At 63.3% G+C, this 15073-nt stretch overlaps 1 protein-coding gene across 1 annotated transcript; it reads right to left on the minus strand.

Moving 5' to 3' along the window:
• Window positions 1-446: 446 nt before the first annotated feature.
• On the minus strand, window positions 447-11382 carry LOC134434329 (V-set and immunoglobulin domain-containing protein 8-like). The gene is given in 11 exon segments (XM_063183003.1): window positions 447-743; window positions 1373-1416; window positions 1418-1526; window positions 2270-2396; window positions 3690-3731; window positions 3734-3856; window positions 5611-5646; window positions 6338-6424; window positions 6427-6535; window positions 8888-9063; window positions 11331-11382. Coding segments are annotated over 11 exon segments (1077 nt in total). The 3' UTR covers window positions 447-571.
• Window positions 11383-15073: the final 3691 nt, after the last annotated feature.

Below are 15073 nucleotides of genomic sequence, written 5' to 3' on the forward strand. Positions count from 1 at the left end.
TTCGGGTTTTTTGGCATCGGGAGCCGCTCCTGCCGTCACTTTTGCGGACTCGCCGTCCCTGTCTCTGTCCCTGCAGTGGCCCCGCGAGGGCGCTCCAGGACAGGAATTTTTGGGGGCTTTTAAAGGATTTTATGGAATTCTGTGGGAATATTGGGAGGGGTTTTTTTAAAATATTTTATGGGATTTGGGGGGCAATTTTGTAGGATTTTGAACGATTCTGTGGGAATTCGAAGCTTTTTCGGGTTTTTTGGCTTCGGCAGCCGCTCCTGCCGTCACTTTTGCGGACTCGCCGTCCCTGTCTCTGTCCCTGCAGTGGCCCCGCGAGGGCGCTCCAGGACAGGAATTTTTGGGGCTTTTAAAGGATTTTATGGAATTCTGTGGGAATTTTGGGAGGGGTTTTTTTAAAATATTTTATGGATTTTGGGGGCGATTTTGTAGGATTTGAACGATTCTGTGGGAATTTGAAGCTTTTTCGGTTTTTTTGGCGTCGGGAGCCGCTGCTGCCGTCGCTTTTGCGGGCGGGCTCTCTCTGTGTGTCGCTGTCGCTGTCGCCGCTGGGTTGGCCGCGGTGTCACAGCGCGGGACAGGTGACCTGGTGTCGCATGCCCTCGTTGCAGAGCAGCGCGGCCGCGCGCTCGTCGCCGTCGCCGTGCTGGCACTGCATGTAGCTGATGCCATGCGGGGAGTACGAGTGGTGGGCACAGGCGGCGCACGGCCGGGGCATGGTGCCACCCGTGCTGCTCCTGCGGGGACAGCGCGGTGACATCGTCAGGTGGCGCCGCCAGGGGGTGGGTGGCACTTGGGGGAAGGGGGGTTTCGGCACCGCCCGTGGTGTCGCGAGGGGTTTGGTGGCACCTATTGGCACCTCTTGGTGGCCATCAGTGCTCTGTGCCACACACCCCAGCTTGGTGACACTTCTAGGTCACCCTCAGTGCCCTGTGCCACCCATCCGAGCTTGGTGGCACCCTTTGGCACCCCTTGGTGACCCTCAGTGCCCTGTGCCCACCCACACGAGCTTGGTGACACTCACTGGCACCCCTTGGTGTCCCCCTGGCACCCACCCCTGCTTGGTGACACCCTTGGTGTCCCTCAGCGCCCTGTGCCACCCTCTGCACTTGGTGGCACCCATCAGAACCCTCGGTGTCCCCCTGGCAGCCACCGGTAGTTGGTGCCACCCACCCAGTGTCACCCATCGGTGCCCGTTTGTCCCCGGTTGTGCCCAGTAGCAGCCGGTGGTGCCCATCAGTGCCCAGTGCCAGTCACTGGTACCCAGTACAGCCCATCAGCGCCCAGCGCCAGTCACTGGTGCCCAGTAGAGACCAACACAGCCCAGTACAGCCCAGTGCCACCCGTGGCACCCGCTGGCACCCACCGGCAGTCGCTGCAGGCGCGCTGGCACTCCTTGCGCTGGTAGCGGGGCGATCAGTGCCCAGATGAGCAGCCCCAGGAGGCTGAGCAGGAGCAGCGAGCCCAGGATGGAGCCCACGATGATGCCAGCCTGGCGCCCGCCTGGCACGGGGACACGGCTGTCACTGCCAGCCCCTGCTGCCACCACTGGGTGCCACCATGGTGCCACCCAGGGACACTGCAGTGCCAGCCTGGAGCCCAGGGACAACCCTGGTGCCACACGGGGTCACCCTTGGGAGCTGAGACATCCTGGTGCCACCCTGTGTCACCCCCAATGTCCCCAGTGTCCCAAATGTCCCCCATTGCCCCCAATGATGTCCCCAATGTCACTCACGTGGCCCCGGGGTCAGGTTCAGCCCTGTGTCCCCAATGTCCCCAATGTCCCCAATGTCCCCAGTGTCCCCAATGTCCCCAGTGATGTCGCCAATGTCCCCAAGTTCCCAATGTCACTCACGTGGCCCGGGGCTCAGGTTCAGCTGGCACACCCCAATGTCCCCAATGTCCCCAATGTCCCCAATGATGTCCCCAATGTCCCCAATGTCCCCAGTGTCCCCAATGTCCCCAGTGATGTCTCCAGTGTCCCCAGTGTCACTCACGTGGCCCCAGGCTCAAGTTGAGGTGGCACACCAATGTCCCCAATGTCCCCAATGTCCCCAGTGTCCCCATTGCCCCCAATGTCCCCAGTGTCACTCACGTGGCCCAGGGCTCAGGTTCAGCTGGCACACCCCAATGTCCTCAATGTCCCCAATGATGCTCCCAATGTCCCCCATGTCCCAAATGATGTCTCCAATGTCCCCAATGATGTCCCCACTGTCCCCAATGTCCCCAATGTCCCCAGTGTCCCCAGTGTCCCCAGTGTCACTCACGTGGCCCGGGGCTCAGGTTCAGCTGGCACACCGAGTAGCCCACGCGGTTGGTGACACGGCACTGGTAGGTGCCAGCGTGGCCGACGGTCAGGCTGCGGATCAGGAGGTCACCGGGGGCACGGCCTGGGATGGCACGGGTGGCACTGTCACCTCGGTGTCACCCGGGCACTGTCACCTCGGTGTCACGCACACGTCCCAGGGAGGGAGAGAGGGGACACAGGGACATGGACAGACATAGAGACATGGACAGACACAGGGACACACAGGGACACGGGGACATGGACGGACATGGGGGACGTGAGGACACACAGGGACACGGGGGACAGGACGGACTCAGGGACACACAGCCAAGGACACACAGCCATGGACACACGGACACACAGCCATGGACACACGGACACACAGACACATGGACAGGGACACAAGGACGTGGACACACGCAGGGACACACAGACATGGACGGACACAGGGACACGGACACACGGACAAGGGGACGCACAGGGACACAGGGACAGGGATGCCAGGACGTGGGGACACATGGACACACGGACACGAACCCACAGACGCACGGACACACAGACATGGGACCCTCCCAAATCCCCCCTGAACCCGCCAGACCCCCCCCGGTGCCCCCAGACCCACCTCGGTGCCCCCAGACCCACCTTGGTGCCCCCTGACCCACCTCGGTGCCCCCAGACCCACCTTGCAGGGTATCTGAGCACAGGGGCACCCCCAAATCCCCCCCAAATGCCCTTTGTGCCCCCTGGTGCCCCCAGACCCACCTTGCAGGGTATCTGAGCACAGGGGCACCCCCGAATCCCCCCCAAATGCCCTTTGTGCCCCCAGACCCATCTTGCAGGGTGCCCATGGGCAGAGACACCCCAAATCCCCCCAAATGCCCTCTGTGCCCCCTGGTGCCCCCAGACCCACCTTGCAGGGTATCTGAGCACAGGGGCACCCCAAACCCCCCCAGAACCCCAATTCCCCCCCTGTGTCCCCAGACCCACCTTGGTACCCCCAGACCCACCTTGGTGCCCCCAGACCCACCTTGCAGGGTGCCCGAGGGCAGGGACACCCCAAACCCCCCCAGAACCCCCAATTCCCTCCCGTGCCCCCCCGACCCACCTTGGTGCCCCCAGACCCACCTTGCAGGGTATCTGAGCACAGGGGCACCCCAAACCCCCCCAGAACCCCCCCAAATGCCCTTTGTGCCCCCAGACCCACCTTGCAGGGTGCCCGCGGGCAGAGACACCCCCAAATCCCCCCCAAATGCCCTCTGTGGCCCCCTGAGCCCCCAGACCCACCTCGGTGCCCCCAGACCCCACCTTGCAGGGTACCCGAGCACAGGGACACCCCCAAATCCCCCCTAAATGCCCCCCAAATGCCCTCGGTGCCCCCCCGAGCCCCCAGACCCACCTTGCAGGGTGCCCGCGGGCAGGCGCCCCCCGCCGTAGCCTCTGCCAGCTTTGCCCACTGGTACGAGAGGGGCGCGGTGCCCCCCCGGCTGAAGCAGCGCAGCAGCACCGAGCCCCCCTCGATCAGCTCCCCCTCGCTCCAGCACTGCGGGGCCGCCGGCTTCTCTGCTGGGACACGGGCACGCGTCACGGGACACGGGACACCGGACAGCGGACACGGGGACAGCTCAGGGGACACCGAGGACACGGACACGGGACAGCGGGACACTGGACAGCGGGACACCGGCCAGGGGACACCGGGACACGGCAGGGGACAGCGGGGGACACCGGGACAGCGGGAACCGGGACAGCGGGACACGCGGGACACGGACAGCAGGGGACACCGGGACAGCGGGACAGCTCAGGGGACACGGCAGGGACATCGGGCACGCGTCACGGGACACCGGGACACGGCCAGGGACACGGGAGAGACACGGGGACACCGGACACCGGGACACGGGGACAACAGGGGACACGACACCGGGGACACGGCAGGGGACAGCTCAGGGGACACGGCAGCACTCGGGACAGGCACCGGGGACACGGGAGGGACATCGGGCCCAGGGACACCGGGACACAGGCCCAGGGGACACGGGGACAGCTCAGGGGACATGGCAGGGGACAACACAACAGGGGCAGGGGACACCGGACACGGGAGGGGACACGGGGACAGCTCAGGGACACACGGACAGGGGCAGGGGACACCGGGACACGGCAGGGGACACGGGGACAGCCCGGGGACACACGGACAGGGCCGGGGACACCGGGACAACGTCAGGGGACACGGGGACAGCCCGGGGACACACGGACAGGGGCAGGGGACACGGCAGGGACAGTGCGACACCGGAGGGGACAGCCCAGGGGACACGCAGACACCATCAGGGGACACACCGGACACGGGGACACGGCAGGGGACAGTGCGACAGGGGCGGGGACAGCCCAAGGGACAGCAACAGGGGACACCGGGACACCCGAGGGGACACCGGGGCAGGGGACACAGGAGAGGACACTGGGACACGGCAGGGGACACCGGGACAGCTCAGGGGACGCACGGACAGGGACAGGGGACAGCGGGACAGCTCAGGGGACGCACGGACAGGGACAGGGGACACCGGGACACAGGAGGGGACACATGGACAGGGGCAGGGGACAGCCCAGGGGACACGGGGACAACGACAGGGGACACAGGAGAGGATACTGGGACACGGCACGGGACACCGGGACAGCTCAGGGGACAGGCCAAGGGACACGGGACAACGACAGGGGACACGGCAGGGACACGCGACACTTCGGGGGACACCGGAAACCGGCAGGGGACACGGGGACAGGGGCAGGGACACCACCACACCAGAGGGGACATGGGGACACTGACAGGGACACCATGACAGGGGCAGGGGACATGGGGATGCCAGCAGGGACACCACGACACATCAGGGGACACGGGAACACCAGAGGGGACACCGTGACAAAGGGCAGGGGACAGTCCAGGGGACACGGGGACACCAGGAAGGGACACAGTGACAGCGTCAGGGGACACGGAGATGCGTCAGGGGACAGCTCAGGGGACACAGTGACACATCAGGGGACACAGGGACAGAGGCAGGGACACCATGACAGTGGCAGGGGACATGGGGAGACGGGGACACCGGAGGGGACACTGCCACACCAGAGGGGACACAGGGACAGCAGCAGGGGACACAGGGACAGGGGCAAGGGACAGCCCGGGGGACATGGGGACATATCAGGGGACATCACCACACCAGAGGGGACACCAGCAGGGACAGCCAGGGAGGGACAGGGGACACTGTTGGGGACACTCAGGGGGACACCATCAGAGTCACCAGGAGAGGGGACACCTGGGAGTGTGGGGGGACAGGAGTCACCTGGGGCGGGGGGACACGGGACACTGTCAGGGCCACCTGCATGGGGGACAGGGGACATTGTCAGGCCACCAAGGGCCACAGGAGAGGGGCACAGGGGACACATGGGAGGACACAGGTGGCACCACCACAGGCGCCACCAGGGGCCACCCAGGAAGGGACTTGGGAGTGGGACAGGGGACACTGCCGGTGCCACCAGAGGCCACATGAGAGGGACATGGGTGACACTGCCAGTGCCACCAGGGGCCAGCCAGGAAGGGCACAGGACAGGGGACATTGTCAGGGCCACCAAGGGCCACACAAGAGGGGCCACCAGTGCCACCAGGGGCCAGCCAGGAAGGAGACTTGGGAGTGGCACAGGGGACACTGCCAGTGCCACCGGCAGCCGCATGAGAGGGCTCAGGTGACACCACCAATGCCACATGAAGGGGCCACAAGTGACACTGCCAGTGCCACCAGGAGCCAGCCAGGAACGGGACTTGGGTGTGGCACAGGTGACAATGGAGGCCACATGAGAGGGGCACAGGTGACACTGTCAGTGCCACCAGGGGCCAGCCAGGAAGGGGACAGGGGACATTGGTGGCCACATGAGAGGGGCACAGATGACACGGCCAGCGCCACCAACAGAGCAGCGTGACCACAACAACCGACGCCACCTCGGCGCGGGGCCGGGAGGCGCCACCGGTGCCACATCGGTGCCACCGCGGTGCCACGCCGGGCGCGCGCTCACCTTGCACGGTGACGATGACCTCGTGCACGGCCACCGTGTTCTTCTTGACGCGGCACTGGTAGGTGCCGGTGTCGCTCTCCTGCAGGTGGCCACGCGGATGGAGGCGTCGCGCTGGCCCGGGTCCGTCTGCACGAAGGCCACGCGGTCCTGCAGCCCCGAGCTGCCGTAGTTCACGTGGTGGTCCTGGTAGGACAGGAACTGGGGACACGGGGACGCGGGGACAGCGTCAGTGTGGCCTTGGGGACACTGCGGGTGGGGCTTGGGGGTGGGTTGGAGTTGGGTTCGGTTTGGGTTGAGTTTGGTTTGGGTTTGGTTTGGGTTGAGTTTGGTTTGGGTTTGGGTTGGGTTGGTTTTGGGTTGGGTTGAGTTTAGGTTAGGGTTAAGGTTGGGTTAGGGTTTGGGTTGGGTTGGTTAGGGTTGGGTTTGGTTGGTTGGTTAGGGTTGGGTTTGGGTTGGGTTGGGTTTGGGGCTGGATTTGGGGTTGGAATGGGTCGGGGGTTTGTTGGGTTTGGTTGGGTTTGTTGGGTTTGGGTTGGGTTTGGTTTTGTTGAGTTTGGTTTGGGTTTGGGTTTGGCTTGAGTTTGGTTTGGGTTTGGTTTGGTTTTGGGTTTGGGTTGGGTTGAGTTTGGTTTGGGTTTGGGTTTGGGTTTGGGTTTGGGTTTGGGTTTGGGTTTGGGTTGAGTTTAGGTTAGGGTTAGGGTTAGAGTTAGTGTCAGAGTTAGGGTCGGGTCAGGGTTAGGGTCAGGTTAGGGTTAGGGTTAGGGTTAGGGTTAGGGTTAGGGTTAGGGTCGAGTTAGGGTTAGGGTCAGGGTCAGGGTTAGGGTTAGGGTTAGGGTTAGGGTCAGGGTTAGGGTTAGGGTTAGGGTTAGGGTCAGGGTCAGGGTCAGGGTCAGGGTTAGGGTTAGGGTTAGGGTTAGGGTTAGGGTCAGGGTCAGGGTCAGGGTTAGGGTTAGGGTTAGGGTCAGGGTTAGGGTTAGGTTAGGGTCAGGGTCAGGGTCAGGGTTAGGGTTAGGGTTAGGGTTAGGGTTAGGGTTAGGGTCAGGGTTAGGGTTAGGGTTAGGGTTAGGGTCAGGGTCAGGGTCAGGGTCAGGGTTAGGGTTAGGGTTAGGGTTAGGGTTAGGGTTAGGGTAAGGGTTAGGGTCAGGGTTAGGGTTAGGGTTAGGATTAGGCTCAGCTCAGGGCCTGCCTGTTCCTACCTGGCCCTGCTCCTTTCCTGCCTCTCCCTTCTCATCCTTCCCTGTCCTGTCTGTCCTGGCATTTCTCTGCCTTTCTTGGACTCTGTGTCCCCTCCTCTCCCTGCCTGGTCCTTTTCTGTCCCCTCTGTCCCTGTCTGTCCCTTCCTACAGCTGCCTGTCCCTGTTTTTCCCTGCCTGTCCCTGCGTGTCTCGCTGGGCTCCACCCCAGCCCAGCCCTGTCTGGTCCTTCCCAGACGCTGCCAGACCTTCCCTGTCCTGTCCTGCCTGTCCCTGCCTGTCCCTGTCCTGTCCTGTCCTGCCTGTCCCTGCCTGTCCCTCTGGCCTGTCCCTGCCTGTCCCTGCTGTTCCTTTCCTGCCCTTCCAGACCTTCCCTGCCCTGCTTGTCCAGCCTGTCCTGCCCGTCCCTGCCTGCTCAGCTGGGCTCCATCCCATGGATCCCATCCCCTCCCAGCCTGTCCTGCTCCATCCTTCCACACTCTGCCTGGTCCTTCCCTGTCCTGCCAAACCCTGCCTGTCCTGCCTGTCCCTGCCCGTCCCTGCCCGTCCCCCTTCATCCTTCCCATCCCAGCATTTCCAGACCCAGCCCGGTCCTTCTGTGCCCTTCCCAGCCCTCTTTGTCCCTGCCTGTCCCTGCCTGCTCCGCTGGGCTCCATCTGGTCCCATCCCAGCTTGTCCTGCCTGTCCCTCCTTGTCCCTTCCCTGTCATTCCTGTCCCTTCCCTGCCCTGCCAAATCCTGTCTGTCCCCCTTCATCCTTCCCATCCCAGCCCTTCCAGACCCTGCCTGCTCCTTCCCTGCCCTTCCCAACCTTCCTTGTCCTGTCTGTCCCTCTGTGTCCCTGCCTGTCCCTGCCTGGTGTTCCCCTGCCCAGCATTTCTGGACTTTGCCTGGTATTTTCCTGCCCTTCCAGACTTTCCCTGTCCCTCTCCATCCCTGCCTGTCCCTTTCTGTCCCTCCCCATCCCTCTCCATCCTTCCCTGTCCCTCCCTGTCCCTGTCTGTCCATCCTTGTCCTTCTCTGTCCCTCCCTGTCTTTCCCCTGTCCCCTCTGTCTCTCTCTGTCCCCTGTCTGTCCTGCTTGTCCTGTCTGTCCCTCGCCATCCCTCTCTGTCCCTCACTGTCCCTCACTGTCCCTCCTGTCCCTTTTGTCCCTGCCTGTCCCCTGTCTGTCCCGCCTCTCCCTCTCTGTCCATCCCCACGCCTCTCCATCCTTCCCTGTCCCTCCTGTCCCTGTCACGCCTGTCCCTTTCTGTCCCTCCCTGTCCCCTCTGTCCCTCCCTGTCCCCTCTGTCCCTCCGCTCTCACCCTCGCCCCCCGAGCCCCCCATTTCCCCTCGGTCCCCCCCGTTCCCCTCACCACGTTCTCGGGGCTGGGTCTCTCGGGGCTGATCTGGATCCACTCGATGCCCACGCCCTGGGGTCCGTTGTCCTCGGGCTCCAGGACATACGGACAGCCCAGCTTGACCGAGTCGCCCTTGGCCAGGTAGAGAACCTCGCGGCCCTTGCCGTTGATCCTGACGGCCACCAGGAGAGCTGGGGGACACAGTGGCACTGTCACAGCCCGACACGTGGCACCGTCACCCCTCAAAATGACATCGTCACACCTCAAAGTGGCGCTGTCACTCCCAAAAATGGCATTGTTACACCTCAAAAATGGCATTGTCACACCTCAAAGTGGCGCTGTCACTCCCCAAAATGGCATTGTTACACCTCAAAAATGGCATTGTCACACCTCAAAGTGGCGCTGTCACTCCCAAAAATGGCATCGTTACTCCTCAGTGACACTGTTACCCCCAGAAATGGCATTGTCACACCTCAAAATGACACTGTTACCCCCCAGAAATGGCATTGTCACACCTCAAAGTGGCGCTGTCACTCCCAAAAAATGGCATTGTTACACCTCAAAATGACACTGTTACCCCCAGAAATGGCATTGTCGCAGCCCGGCATGGCAGTGTCGCATCCAGAAATGGAGGTGTCACCCCTCAAAATGACATTGGTACCCCCAGAAATGGCGTTGTCACTCCCTTAAACAGCATGGTCACCCCCCAAATGGAACTGTCACACCCCAAAATGGCAGCATCACAGCCCGACATGGCACTGTCACACCCCTAAACAGCATGGTCACCCCCGAAATGGCACTGTGACCTCCCAAATGGGCGCCGTCACACCAGAAATGGCACTGTCACCCCTCAAAATGACATTGTTACCCCCAAAATGGCATTGTCACACCCCGACGTGGCACTGTCACACCAGAAATGGCACTGTCACCTCTCAAAAGGGCGCTGCCACCCCCTGAAATGGCACTGTCACCTCCAAAAATGGCATTGTCACACCCGACATGGCAGTGCCACGGCCCAATGTGGCACTGGCGCACACTGACGTGACCCTGTCACCTCCCCGAAATGGCACCGTCCTCCCTCAAAATGGCACTGCCACCCCCTGAAATGGCACTGCCACCCCCTGAAGTGGCACTGTCACACCCAGAAATGGCACTGTCACACCCAGAAATGGCACTGCCACCCCCTGAAATGGCACTGTCACACCCAAAATGACGCCCAGAGCGCCCCACACCTGCAGCCCCTGACCCCACACCTGCAGCCCAAAAAATCCACACCTGGCAGCGCCAAAGATGCCACACCTGCAAGCCCCGATCCCACACCTGGCAGCCTCAAAAACCCCACACCTGCAACCCCAAAAACCCCACACCTGACAGCCCTAAAACCTCGCACCTGGCAGCTCCTGGCCCCACACCTGTAACCCCCAAAAACCACACACCTGGCATCCCCAAGGTCCCACACCTGGCATCCCCAAAAACCCCACACCTGGCAGCCACAAAGATGCCACACCTGGCAGGTCCTGACCCCACACCTGCACCCCCCGAAACCCCACACCTGTAACCCCAAAAACCCCACACCTGGAAGCACCAAAGACCCCACACCTGCCGCCCCAAAAATGCCACACCTGGCAGGTCCTGACCCCACACCTGCAACCCCAAAAACCAGCACCAGACCCTGGTGGTGGCCACAGGTGTGCCAGGAGCCCCAGGAGTCCCAGGTGTGCCCCAGGTGTGTGCCCAGAGCCCCAGGTGTGACAGAACCCCAGGCGTGACAGGGGTCACAGGTGTGACAGTCCCCAGGTCTGCCCCAGGTGTGCCCAGGGTAGCAGGTGTGCCAGGAGCTGCAGGTGTGACAGGAGCCCCAGGAGCTCCAAGTGTGCCCAGGTACCCCAGGTGTGCCCGAGGTGTGTGCCCAAGTGTCCCCAGGTGTGCCCCAGGTGTGATAGGAGCCCCAGGTGTGCCTCAGGGGTGTGCCCAGAGCCACAGGTGTCTCAGGAGCCCAAGGTCCAGGTGCCAGGTCCAAGGTGCCAGGAGCCCCAGCTGTGCCCCAGGTGTCCCCAAGGTGTCCCCAAGGTGTGCCCAGGGTCACATGTGTGCCAGGAGCCCCAGGTGTGCCCAGGAGCCCCAGGTGTGCCCCAGGTGTGCTCCAGGTGTGCTCCAGGTGTGCCCCAGGTGTGCCCCAGGTGTGCCTAGGGCTGCAGGTGTGCCCAGTACCCCAGGTGTGCCAGGAGCCCCAGGTGTGATAGGAGCCCCAGGTGTGCACCAGGTGTGCCAGGAGCCCCAGCTGTGTCCCGTACCCCAGCTGTGCCCAGTACCCCAGGTGTGCCAGGAGCCCCAGGTGTGCCCCAGGTGTGCCAGGAGCCCCAGGTGTGCCAGGAGCCCCAGCTGTGCCCAGCTGTGCCCGGGTGCGCGCCCCTCGCTCCGCCCCGCCGCTCGGAGCCCCCGCGGTGCCCGCTTGTACCTGGCATCATGCCGAGCAGCAGCAGCAGCAGGCTGGCGCCGTGCCGTGCCATGGCGCCGCGCACGAGGAGGAGGAGGAGGAGGAGGATGAGGATGAGGATGAGGAGGGCGCAGGAAGGCTCCGAGAGCAGGCGGCCCGCGCGGGGCCCTTTTAGGCGCTGTGCCGGGGCCGCGCCTCCCCGTGGGGAGATTCCTGCGGGATGAGTGAGTGGCTCCGAGCTGTGCGTGGCTGCCGCCCTGCTCCGCTCGCACCCCCTAATTAGGGAGCGCCCGGCCCGCCGGACCCCGGCCGGACACGGGGGGACAGCCAGGGGACACTGGGGGGACACTGGGGGGACGGCGGGGACACTGGGGTGGAGGTGGCGGCTCGGTCACGCAGGGCTCGGGGCTCGCAGGGATCAAAGGTGTGGCTGGAGAGGGGTTTGAGGGATGCGGGTCCCTCCTACGGACCGGCCCCGGGCACCGGGCACCGCACCGGGCACCGCACCGGGCACCCACCGGGCACAGCACCGGGACCACGGGGACAGGGTGGGGTGGCAGGGACAGGGACACGGTCAGGGGGTCAGGGACATGGCAGGGATGGAACCCTGGGGGACAGGGACACGGTCAGCAGGGAGAGGGACACGGCAGGGATGGAGGAGCTGGGACGGTGACACATGGCACTGGATGGAACCCTTGGGGACAGGGACAGTGGCAGGGATGGAGGAGCTGGGACAGTGACACATGGCACTGGATGAAGCCCTTGGGGACAGGGACAGTGGCAGGGATGGAGGAGCTGGGACAGTGACACATGGCACTGGATGGAATCCTTGGGGACAGTGACATGGCGGGGATGTCACTCCCACCCAGTGACAGTGGCAGGGATGGAGGAGATGGGACAGTGACACATGGCACTGGATGGAGCCCTTGGGGACAGGGACAATGGCAGGGATGGAGGAGCTGGGACAGGGCCGCAGCAGTGAATGAAGCGTTGGGGACAGGGAGGTGACAACAGAAGATGGGACAGGAACAGAGGAATGGGTGGAGAAGTTGGGACAGTGACACGGCAGCGGGTGGAAGAACTGGGATGGTGGCACATGGCGCTGGATGGAGCCCTTGGGGACAGGGACGGTGGCAGGGATGGAGGAGCTGGGACAGGGCCCTGTGACAGTGGGTGACAGTGACCCCGCCCCAGTGTGTGACCCCCTCTTGGTGCTGTCACCCCTTTTCTTCCTGTGCCCCCCTCTCCGTGCCTTGTCCCATTCTGTGCCATGTCCCCCCTCAGTGCCATGTCCCCTCAGTGCCATGTCTCCTCAGTCCCATGTCCCCTCAATGCCATGTCCCCTCAGTGCCATGTCCCCCCTCAGTGCCATGTCCCCCTTTCCGTCCCATGTCCCCCCTCAGTGCCACGTCCCCCCCGCTCCGTGTCCCTCCATGCCGTGTCCCCTCTGTCCCATGTCCCCTCTCCCGTGCCACCCCCGTGCCCATCCCGGCCCCGCCCGGCCCGGCTCTGCCCCGGGGCCGCTCCCGGCCCTTCCGCCGTTCCGGGACCGCCCGGGCCGGCTCTGCCAAAGCCCGGCCCCGGGGCCACCGAGTGCTCCAGATCCCGCGGCGCTCCCGGCCCGGCCCCGCTCGGAACGGAACGGAACGGCCCGGCACGTGCGGGGCGGCGGCCGGCACTGGGAGCACCGGGACCGGGACAGGAACCGGGACAGGGACAGGGACAGGGACGGGGACCGGGACAGGGACAGGGACTGGGACAGGGACTGGGACAGGGACAGGGACAGGGACAGGGACAGGGACTGGGACAGGAACCGGGACAGGGACAGGGACAGGGACAGGGAACGGGACTGGGACAGGGACAAGGACAGGGACAGGGAACGGGACAGGGAACGGGACAGGGACAGGGACAGGGACAGGGACAGGGACAGGGACAGGGAACGGGACTGGGACAGGGAAAAGGACAGGGACAGGGACAGGGAACAGGACTGGGACAGGGACAGGGACAGGGACAGGGACAGGGACAGGGACAGGGACACGGACAGGGACAGGGACAGGGAACGGGACAGGGACAGGGACAGGGACAGGGACAGGGACAGGGACAGGGACAGGGACTGGGACAGTGACAGGTGGGGCTGCACAGGGCAGGAGCAACACGGGGGACTCGGGGGTGGACATTGAGAATGGACATTGGGATGGAAAACAGGGATGGAAGATGGGGATGGACGCAGGATGGACACTGAGGGTGGACATTGGGGATGGACACTGAGGGTGGACATTGGAGGTGGAAAACAGGGATAGAAAACAGGGGTGGACACTGTGGCGGACACAGGGGTGGACGTTGAGAATGGACATTGCGGGTTGAAAATAGGGGTGGACACAGGGGTAGACATGGGGGGGTCATTGGGGGTGGACATTGGGGTGGACACCAGGGTGGACATTGGGGATGGACACTGGAGGTGGAAAATAGGGATGGGAAATGGGGGTAGACGCTGTGGTGGACATTGGGGGTGGACATGGGAATGAAAAATGGGGTGGACAATGGGGGTGGACACTGGAGGTAAAAAATAGAGGTGGGAAATGGGGATGGACGCAGGATGGACACTGGGGTGGATATGGGGGTGGAAAATTGAGGTGTGAAGTAGGGGCGGACAATGAGGTGGACATTGCAAATGCACATTGGGGGGGCAAATAGAGGTGGACGCTGTGGTGGACAACGGGGTGAACAATGGAGGTGGACACTCGGCAGGGGTGGACAATGGGGGTGAACATTGAGTGTGGAAAATAGGGGTGGACATTGAGAATGGAGTGGACATTGCGGGTGGACATTGGGGATGGACACTGGGGTGGAAAATGGGGTGGACATCGGGGTGGACAATGGGGATGGAAAATAAGGGTGGACAACGGGGGGGGACATTGGGGATGGACATTGGTGGTGGACATTGAGAATGGACACTGGGGGTGGACGCTGGGGTGAACAGAGGGGTGGACATGGGGATGGACAAGAGGGATGGACGATAGGGATGGAAAAATAGAGGTGGACAGTGGGGTGGACACCAGGGGTGAACAATGGGGGTGGAAAATAAGGGTGGACAATGGGTGTGGACAATGGGGGTGGACATGAGGGATGGGACTGGAGATGGAAAACAGGGATGGAAAATGGGGATGGACGCAGGATGGACAGTGGGGATGGACACTGGGGATGGACACAAGGATGGACAAAAGGATGGACACTGGGGATGGACACAAGGATGGACACTGGGGATGGACATTAGGGACGGACACCAGGATGGACATTAGGGATGGACACTGGGGATGGACACAAGGATGAACACTGGGAATGGACACTGGGAATGGACACTGGGGACGGACACCAGGATGGACACTGGGAATGGACATTGGGGACGGACACCAGGATGGACACAAGGATGAACACTGGGAATGGACACTGGGAATGGACACTGGGAACGGACACCAGGATGGACACTGGGGCTGGCACAGAGCCCCCACAGAGGAGGTGACATTGGTGACACAAGAAGTACCACTGGTGACAATGGCCCGGCTGTCCCCAAGAGCTCGGTGACCCCAGCGGCCTCCTCACCCTGAGGTGACACATCTGTCCCCATCTGTCCCCCGGTGTCACACGGGACAAGGACCACAAGGGACGAGGATGCTGCAGGCTGGGCCGGCTCCTGGCGGTGTCCCCAAACTGTCCCCACATTGTCCCCACGTTGTTCCTGTGTCCCTGCACTGTCCCCACCTTGT

Source organism: Melospiza melodia, unplaced genomic scaffold (assembly GCF_035770615.1).
Source record: "Melospiza melodia melodia isolate bMelMel2 unplaced genomic scaffold, bMelMel2.pri scaffold_347, whole genome shotgun sequence".
Taxonomy (NCBI): Eukaryota; Metazoa; Chordata; class Aves; order Passeriformes; family Passerellidae; genus Melospiza; species Melospiza melodia.